Source organism: Colias croceus, chromosome 20, assembly GCF_905220415.1.
Source record: "Colias croceus chromosome 20, ilColCroc2.1".
NCBI classification, from domain to species: domain Eukaryota; kingdom Metazoa; phylum Arthropoda; class Insecta; order Lepidoptera; family Pieridae; genus Colias; species Colias croceus.
This window is the reverse complement of record NC_059556.1, coordinates 9,584,433-9,594,578: the sequence shown is the minus strand read 5'-3', so window position 1 is coordinate 9,594,578 and position 10,146 is coordinate 9,584,433. Positions and strand designations below refer to the sequence as shown.

The 10,146-nt window shown below is 37.2% G+C and overlaps 1 protein-coding gene across 1 annotated transcript; it reads left to right on the top strand.

Annotated features, from left to right (window-relative positions):
* Positions 1–318: 318 nt before the first annotated feature.
* Positions 319–9,538, top strand: LOC123700767 (actin-related protein 10). The gene is made up of 8 exons (XM_045648090.1): positions 319–571; positions 1,068–1,220; positions 1,766–1,874; positions 2,543–2,651; positions 6,790–6,933; positions 7,179–7,387; positions 8,146–8,273; positions 8,410–9,538. The coding sequence occupies exons 1-8, from the start codon at positions 495–497 to the stop codon at positions 8,609–8,611; spliced, it is 1,131 nt and encodes a 376-aa protein (XP_045504046.1). The 5' UTR covers positions 319–494; the 3' UTR covers positions 8,612–9,538.
* Positions 9,539–10,146: the final 608 nt, after the last annotated feature.

The following is a 10,146-nucleotide window of genomic DNA, read 5'->3' as shown; positions in this document are numbered from 1 at the left end:
AATGTAAACGGTAATGGACACTAAATCTATAATAACGGATCTAAACAATTACATGTCTTCTTAGATTTTACAAAACATTCCCTGTTCAAAATATATTTTCCGATGATGGTAAGAAGGCCTCTAAATTGCCGAGATTTTTTTTAATAGTATTGTTGTCTTGATGCATGAGAAAAACCAGTACCAAAAATGGGCATTCTCCTTTAAGTGACTCTTTAAGATTGCGACTGAAAGACTTGTATCCATGGTTATGAATAAATTATTAAAAAAAAAAAATTAAGTGACAACTGACAAGTGACAGCAGACAGGTGACGGCTGACGCTGACGCATGCTGTATGAGAATTGAGAAAAACTCAGAAAATAAGTCAAAGTTTTGTCATTTATCCCTGGTTTCATTTCCTAGCTATTTAAAATAATAATATTATGTTGTATTGAAGTAAACTGTGTAAAATTTAAAATATATATTACCCGTGACATGCTGTATATAAGGCCTGGAAATGGCTTTATATGAAGGAATAGCACTTATTCAAGAAAAGCAAGCAGTAGTATTAGATCTTGGCACGGATTATACAAAGTGAGTACATAAAAATACAATGTACTTATAAAAAAAGACACAACCATTTCATCTGTCATTTTTTAAATATTTTAATAACGTTGTGTCTTCACAGTATGTACTCATTCCTTAACAATTCCTTTTAACCGTAACCGTAAATAAAGTAGGTATTAGAATCTTTATTATTACTTAGTATGGTATTTCAATTCTTTAGATAATATGTACTAGTACCTAGTATGGCACAGATTACATGGATTAGCTAGAAATATCTATAACCAGTGGCGTGTCCTACGAGAAATTACTGATTTAGTTACGTGCAAATAATGTACGTAGGATGTGTGACGGTATAACATGTTGTGCTTCAGATTGAGTATGTATAATTTAATGTAGTGGTATGCCTATGTGTTTTAATTTGGTTAATTTTAGAGAGTAGCAGTATATTTTAGAAAATAAAAAAAAGAACCCAATTTTTATTAATTGTCAATAATAAATAACAAGTATTGCATGTATATTTCAGGTTTGGTTTCACGGGGGAGCCCGCGCCGCGATGCATAATCCCGTCGCAGTTCTGGTGCCCCACGGAGCGGCGCAACAAGCGCGTGCACGACTACCGCAGCACTGAGGAGCTGTACGACAACCTGGTGCACATGCTGCATCTCTTGTATTTTAGGTACTTAGTGAATCTGTTGGTGAGTGAAGACAGTAATGCGAAGAAAGGTTGCAAACTTTGTTTGAATGAAGGGACTGAAGTAACTGTGGTCATGTATGAAACATTGTATAATGTATTTACTATTTAACACAACAATTCTTGTTAGAGCAATTTTATAATTTCATTGGACATAACAGAATTCTTTTTATTTTCTAAATATTTTTGTAATTCGTCATTTAAAAAAAATTACATTGATTGCCAATTTTTCTTTGTAGTTGATTTAAATAATGTGTGGTAAAATTTGTGATGATATTAAAGCTAGTTCAGTAAGTCATATTAACACTGCTGCAAATACACTAGACCCGCGTTACACAGGCCCCTGCCTTAGCGGACTGTAGGGGATCACTCAAAGCAGCACTCTGTAATCTGACAAATTCGATACTACGACACTGCCCTGCAAAGCGATTGTCGAAATAACGCGGGTCTACTGTAGTTTCTTTTTCATACAATTTAATGGGCTGATGTTATTATATTACCTACATAATATTATGATGTTCATATTGCAGGCATGTGCTGGTCAATCCTAAGGAGCGCAAAGTGGTGGTGGTTGAATCACTGTTCACCACTACGCAGTTCAGAGAGACACTGGCTAAAGTACTATTCATGCATTATGAGGTCAGTTTTTTAATTATTGAAAAGAATTAAGAAAAAAATTTTTTGTTGCTTCAAAAAAAGAAGGTTCTCAATTTGACTGTAATTTTCGTTTTCTTTTTTTTTTGGTTTGTTAGCTCCAGAGGCGTGACAATATTGTATGTTCACTTGAAATAAGACAATAAAAATACAATAGCGTTAGCGGGATTATTTATTTAAAAAAAAATGAACACCACATTATAATTGTCCATTTAAACACTAAAAATCATAAAGTACAGGCTATTTCGAAACATATTCAATGATTATAAATTAATAATAATTAGGAAATCCCGGAATTTTCATTATTCAGAGTGTTTGTTTACATAGGATATGTTTGTTTATATTACAGTATTCAGTGTTTATATGTATAGGAGTAGCAACGTCGCGCGCAATTGCTGCTGTCATGCGATGCGGCCGGTGGTAATAACCGGCAACGTCGCGTAAGAGCGGCACTCTGAATGTGGCTATTTTTTCATAGTAAATCTTTTGCTTCACGCGCAGGACTGCTGCAATTTTTTTTTTTTTTGGTTCGATTGTAATTCTATGTATTTGAAGAAGTTTTAGTTCTTTGTTTAAAAAGAATAATTATATTTGATAATTGACGTGAATATATTTATATTGCAAATTATTAATATATTTAATCTACGAAACAGGTGTCGGGTGTAACATGGTGGGACAGCGCGCGTCTGAGCGCGGCGACGCTCGGCGCACCCATCGTGCTCGTCGTCAGCCTCGGCGCGGTCGACGCGGAGGTCGTCGCCGGTGAGACACACGCACACACACACACACACACACACGGTAGATAACTCGTGGCTGAGCGCACATACACACACACACACACACACGCGTGGTAGACATCTCGCGCCTGAACACACATACACATGCAGCAACAGCCGCAGGTACACACTCATTCACCCTGAGGAGGACCTACAGAAGATTTACTATGGGTCTATGAAATACCACATCAACAAAGTCTAGGGATATTTTGTATTTATCAGATATCTTAAAATCTATAAAGAATTTAGTGATATTGTAAATGGAAGAATTTTAGCTTATTTTAAGGTCTTAACAAAAAAATTGGCAAAATTTAACTATTGATCAACAATTTTACGAACACTTAAGAACACAGGATTTCATACCGCAATAAGGGTCAACTCACACCAAAAGAGCGTCGAAGCGCGGCGAAGCGGAGCGCAGTTTCCGTGTCATATGAATTTTAACTTTATTTTCATTACTATAATACTCATTATCGCATGAGAAGCTCGAACGAGTCGCGCGGATGCCCGCGGCGCCGCTGGAATTCCGTGGAATTCCAGCGGACGGACCGTGCGACTGCGCGAGAAGTCGCGGGAATTCCAGAGAATGCTCGAGCATTCGCGAGCGGCCGCTGGCAATATCCCGCCCCTCGCGCCCGCTCCCCGCACGCGTCTGTGCGCGCGAGCATTCGAACTGCGCAAAGAGCGACCCGTGAATTCATCGCGGGAAGGCGCGCGGATTCCCGCGACTGCTCGAGAAGTCGCTGGAATGCTCGAGAAGTCGCGGGCCTCCGCTACTCCGCGCTTCGCCGCGCTGCGCTGCGCTTCGCCGCTCTTTTGGTGTGAGTTGACCCTAAGACATTGGTATTCAGTTTTAAGTAAGAACATTTAACAACACAATAATGAACACAACACGATTTCGATGGTCAATTTATATAAATCCTGATATAGGTCTACCAGAATCTGATGGCATATTTATATTTAAGAAATAAAAGATTTTCATGTGGCAACTTATTTGACAACTATCAAATTGGTTGTCAAATTATTTGTCTTTTTTGCAGTAGATGAATAATTTTTAGGATTTTGTCTAAAAAATCTTCGAAAATGTCGAAAAAGCCTCTGCAATCACAAGCAAGAGGTGTTGTTTATAATGTGTATAGAAAAACATTCTATAAAGAAGGGTCAAATACATCACAATTTTCAATTTTGAAGATTTTATTGCTAAATTGGACTTACCCGTTTTGATACTTTAAATTAAAAAAATATTATATGTAGGTAATTATAATATTGTTTGTTGATTAGAATATAATTTTATGAAAACTTATTACAGGAGTTTACAATACGGCTATTCGTCAAGTCCAAGCTGTCCAAGTCAATTTTATAATGTGTGTATTGAATCTGTATCTGTTAATACTTACGAAAATAAACATAGTTTTATTTTATTTTTACTTTATTTTATTATAAGCAGTTTTGATCTACATTATCATTATATCGATATTTTCACATGGCATACTGGTAATGAATATACAAATATAGGCATGTGTAAATAATAATATGTATTACCTGTATAAAAGTAATAATATGTATAATTGTAAATTATACATGTAAGTATGTACCTACATAATATTAAGTCGATATCTCATTATTAAGAACAGTATTGTCCACATATGTAATGTGATTAATGATATTGAGGACAAAATAAAAAATAAGCAGTATCAAGATCGTTCAGTCCATTTTCCCCAGGGTTGCACACTCAAAATTTTGATTTCCCTAATTGCCATCAGATTCTGGTTTACCTATTAAACACTTATTATTTATGACTCAATTTTTGAAAATTCTTTTTCAAATCCCAGTTTTATTCAAAATGTAAAGTTTTCTACCAAGAAATGAAAATCCTTATAATCGAGTTTCCACTAAACCAAAAATTAAAATTATTAATGAAAAAAAATGAAATGTTTTTATTTTTATTAAAGTTCATAAAATAAGCTATAATATTTCCATTTACAATATCACTCAATTCTTCATAGATTTTTAGATATTTGATAAATACAAAATATCCCTAGACTGTGTTGATGTGTGTATATTGTGAGCTATATTCACTATTCAGAGAGCCGCTCTCACGCGACGTTGCCGGTTATTACCGCATCCATAACGCATGACAGCAGCAATTACGTGCGACGTTGCCACTCCTATATAAACAAACACTATTCACTAGTCAACTTGAATGCATACGCGCGCGAATGCATTCAAGTTGACTAATTATTTCTAATTATAAATAAAGAGAAAACTTTTACGCGCAATAGCATGACACAGGACCGTTAAAATGCGTTGTGTATATTTAGAGAAAAATGGTTAATTAATCAGATATCCGATTCTCATAAAAAAATAATAAATGTTTTTGCACGCAAAAAAGATTAATACTTATTTCGTCTTGAAACAAGTATAATCTATACATATTATAATAAATCTGTAGAAGGGTCAATTCTGTACATTGGAAATATTGAAAAAATAAATAGCAGGGGGTGTTACTGGATCGATACCAAACCCAAATATGTGATTAAAAAAATTTTTGTCTGTCTGTCTGTCTGTCTGTATGTTCAGGCCTCACGTGAAAACTAACGGTTCGATTTCGATGAAACTTGGTATAATTATACCTTATTATCCTGGGCATAAAATAGGATACTTTTTATCCTGGAAAAATACGTAGAAAAAAATAAATCTTAATTTTTCCGCGCGGACGGAGTCGCGGGCGGAAGCTAGTAGCATAAATAAATTAACAATATTTAGTCGTTAAATGATAAATGAAATGAATGAAGGAATGCTTATACACTTTTAGTATATTGCTACGCACTATAACAAAAGTGTCGTGACGATTTTTCGTTATTCTCGCCTAGCCAGCGTACCGCGGGATAAGGAACTTCGTTCCAATAAGGGCCGATTTTTCAATGCCCAGATAAAGAGCTAGATAGATTCTTCAGTTAACGAAATATTCAATTTTTCAATAGACGAATAGGACTTATCTATCGAATAACTACGTTATTTGAGGAATAAATCTATTTGCCGCTCCAACGGCCAGATGGCGCGCTATTCGACGAATAGGCGTTTGATTTGACAACTGACGCGTCAAATTTGGGATATTTTCGTATGTAATAACATAGAGCATAGAATTATTAACAATTAAGCCTCTTTCTATATAATTATTATCAACTAAAATCATATTGAAATTGATGTTTTTTGGTATAGTATTTATGACCATGCAATTGAAAATTTGCCGAACGCTGCCTTTATGTCGTTTCCATCGTAAAATATATAAATTTAAACACAAATTTAATCAAAACTCTTTACTCGAATCAAAACAATAATCAACAATCATAGAACACAAGATAAACTTAAAATGCACTCCTGACGTGAGTCATAATGACGGTTGTTGACAACTTGCAAGAGTTGACTCTATCCCGCTCTAACCTGACTAATTTAATATGTTTGTTTCGCCACTCCGAGAGTAGAGCTGCCAATATGGAAATATTTGGTCAGATAGTTATTCATCAAATAAATCACGATTGAAAAATAGGCGAGCCGTTATGGGTTAGATAAACAATTGAATAAATCTATTCGAGGGGTGGTTATCAGACTGTTTATCTCGGGATTGAAAAATCGGCCCTAAATAAATCATATTTATTATTTATTTATTTATTTGATTTGCCAACAGATGTACATCTTATAGATAATATACTTTGAGTATGTGATATAATTAGCATGCAGATCGAGACGTAGATCCAATTACAAGGAAATACAACATGCATTTTCGAGTTATTTCAAATTATAGTTTCTAATCGTAGTTTAAATTCTAATCAGAAAACATTATTCAAATCAGTATAACTTTTGCGTAAACGTTTTGATATGCAAACAAACTAAGAAAGTTGATGTCAACTTCTCTATTATGGTCGCAACAAACTCTAGCAATGATACTGTTGACGTTTAAATTGGTTGTATATCTTTTGACAAAACATATTGTAATACATTATTTTTGTATACAGTACAATATTTATGTTTAGTATTCGATACATTTATGTGTGTGTGTAATTATTTATGTGTGCGTGTAAGCATGTGTGTGTGTGTATAAGTGCAGCGTGTTGTGTGTGCAGTGGTGCACGGCGTGCCGGTGGTGCACGCGATGCAGGCGCAGCCGCTGGGCGCGCGCGCGCTGCACGCCGAGCTGGCACGACTGCTCGACGAGGACAACGGCAGGGAACTCAACCTCACCGAGCAGGAGCTCGAGGATATTAAAGGTAAAGTGTCAAATATTACTTGGCGTTTTATGTGTCTTAATATGTTTGATAATCTTTATACGTGCACACACGTGCGTGTTTCAAATTATTTTTAATAATAAACTTCTATTATTGTTACCACTTCACTGGGATAGATGTAATTCATATTTTTTATTTTTTTTTTATAAAGAAAAATAAAATGTTCTGCACTGACACGCGGATGCAGCTTCCAATATTTTGATAAAGTAAACTCGATGACCCGCCAGTGCGCACGTGCTTCGTGCCGTCCCGCAAGCTGTCCCTGGAGCTGAGCGACGAAGCCACACTGCGCACGGTGCGCGGCGCGGAGTACGTGCGCGCGGCGGGCGCGCTGCGCGTGTCGGGGCGCGCGCGGGCGCTGGCCGCCGAGCCGCTGTTCGCGCGGGACAACGAGCTGGCCTCGCTGCAAGATTCCGTGCTGCAGTGCATACAGATGGTGAGCCCGCACACGCACACATGACACTTCAGACACGACACTACAAACACGACACTTCGCACACGACCAGAACAACATATTTATAACCTTTACATTCGGAAAGTATCTATGGAAAGGAACCGGCATGAAACTCCATAGTTGCTTATTTAAATCGTGTCAGTATTACAATTTAATTTTACAAAACATGTTACTACATTACATTATCATAATATACCAAAGAACAGCTGTCCTGTGGTTTTTACGTGACGACCCTTCATGGGTTTTCATCTTCCATATATTCCTTAATGCTGTAATGTAATGAGGAATTCTGTTGTAAAAGCGTATACCTTCACCCATTTATGAATTTATAACTTTAGCTAGCCGGAATAATGGCATTTCAATGGCAAAGATCACTTAAATAATAAAAGGTCACCTAAGCAAATAAAGCATTTATCAAATATCAAACCGGACATATCGATTATATAATCCTTTAAAGTGGACTTATTTTGAAATTTTCTGTCCAGAATTAGTATTAGTTATGATGTTGTCTATAATATTGTTGTACTTTTCATGATTCATGTTCAAGTTTACTTGGTAATATGATTGGCTAAGATCTAAATGAGAAAAGTAAACAGCACCGGATAGTAATTCTAATCATCAGTTACGAGTATAGTTGGCGATGGAAATTTCGTATATTCTGATTATATACTACACCATCATTGCCAATTTCAGGCTGACCGCTTAGTTTAGGGATAACAATAATGCGTATGACTGTGCAGTGTCCGATCGACACGCGGCGCGCGCTGGCGGAGAACATCCTCGTGTGCGGCGGCGGCGCCGCGCTGCCCGGCCTCGTGCCGCGCCTGCGCGACGAGCTGCGGCATCTCGTCACCCTGCCGCCCTACAAGTGAGTCGGGAGAACATCCTACATCGCACCAGTGTCTCTATAGTTGCCTCTTACGTTGAATTTACCATGTTACTTTCCAACCTCCTGAAAACTGTCCCTGGTATTCTCAATCATGACCTAAACGTGTCGGTATCAGGGAGCGTCTGCAGAGCAGCACGTTCAAGTTCCACAGCAGCCCGTGCGCGGTGAACATAAGCGCGTGGTCGGGCGGCGCGCTGGCGGGCGCGGCGGACGGCGGGGCCCGCGCGGAGCAGCGCGAGGCCTTCCTGCGCGCGCCGCGCCTGCGCGACTGGGCCTGCCTGCTCTCCAACACGCGCGCCGCGTCACTGCCGCCCTAGGGACGCACACACACAGAGCAATACTAATAAACGCAACACACACACATGCACTCACAGTGTGAGTCTCACACACGCACTCACACACAGCCTCGCGCACACACAGAAATACGTGCGCGTGCACACACACATACACAGAGCAATACTAATAAACGCACATTCCCGAACGTACGTGCATACCCAATACACACACATACAACATGCACTCCTGCACAAAAAACGAAAAACACACACACACACACACTTAACTCAAACACACTCACTTATTTACATTCTTATTACACATGTCAACTTCCAACTTACACACTTGAACTAGCAAATTCACATTTATACTACTCATTCACATCATACTGAAAATGTACATGTATTTCAGTTGCGCTTAGTGTTAAATGTATTTATGGATTATTTATAGCCTTGTAATCGTAAGTTAATTTAGTTTTAAGTTAACCTAAGAAAAAACAATTCATCTAAGCTTTTTTATTAACAAAACAGTATTGTCTATCAAATTCCTCACAAGTTTTAATTTGTTTCCAAAAATAAAACTGCTTAAAACTTAAATTTTTAAAGAAAAGAAAACCCGCGTCTTTCACCAAACCGGGGCGGACGCATGACCAATAATTTGTGATCGCGCCAGAGCAATCGAATCTATTCAACTCTTTCAGTTTTATTCGTGTGATAAATTGATATCTCAACCAATATGAAACATTTCAATATTGTCACAATGGAACACGACCTTTTTTGTTGTACACACTGTACTTGAAACTTGTATCATACTGCATGCAATGATTGTATTATAATAAACTTTAAAGGCGATAGATTTTAAATGCATATTATGTATAAAACAAAAACATTGATTCCAATAAGAAAAGAAAACTAACTATTTGAATAACTTTTTAATGAAATAAATGCATCATATTATTTTCATGTAAATGAAGGTGTTTCATTTGACCTACCTAAACCCCTGTTAGAAATTATTTTTCTATGGAATGTTGATTCAATTTTGTTGTATGGAAATTAAAAACATAATAATATTGTGTCTGTTAAACCACTTATAACTCGAGAACAGCTGTACAGATTAATAACTTTGGTTTGGTTTTTATTTGGATTATACTAATGACTGAAAATCATAAAAAAGTCTTCGTGGGTGTATCCCGTACTTAAAAAAACCGACAAATAAGTTGTAGGACAGTAAAATGATGCGAGTGCGCAAAACTTGCTTATCGTGTTGGCCACAGAGCAAGTAATAATATGGCATAGATCATAACTATTTTTTTTATTACCAAAATTGGGGCGAATCGCAATTGGTACTGCTTACAGACCTGATAGCGTGAGAGTTGCAGCTGCTATAGATGCTCTTAGTGAATCTGTGAGCTCATTTGGATACTGCACTCACATTTTTTTGCTGACCGACTTTAATGTTGATTTAGCGAGAGTAGATAAGGGAGCAGCGAATGAGTTCCTCTCTTTTTTGACACAGCAAAACTTATATCAACTAGTTAAGGAACCAACTCGGATTTCAAAAACATCGCAAACTCTCT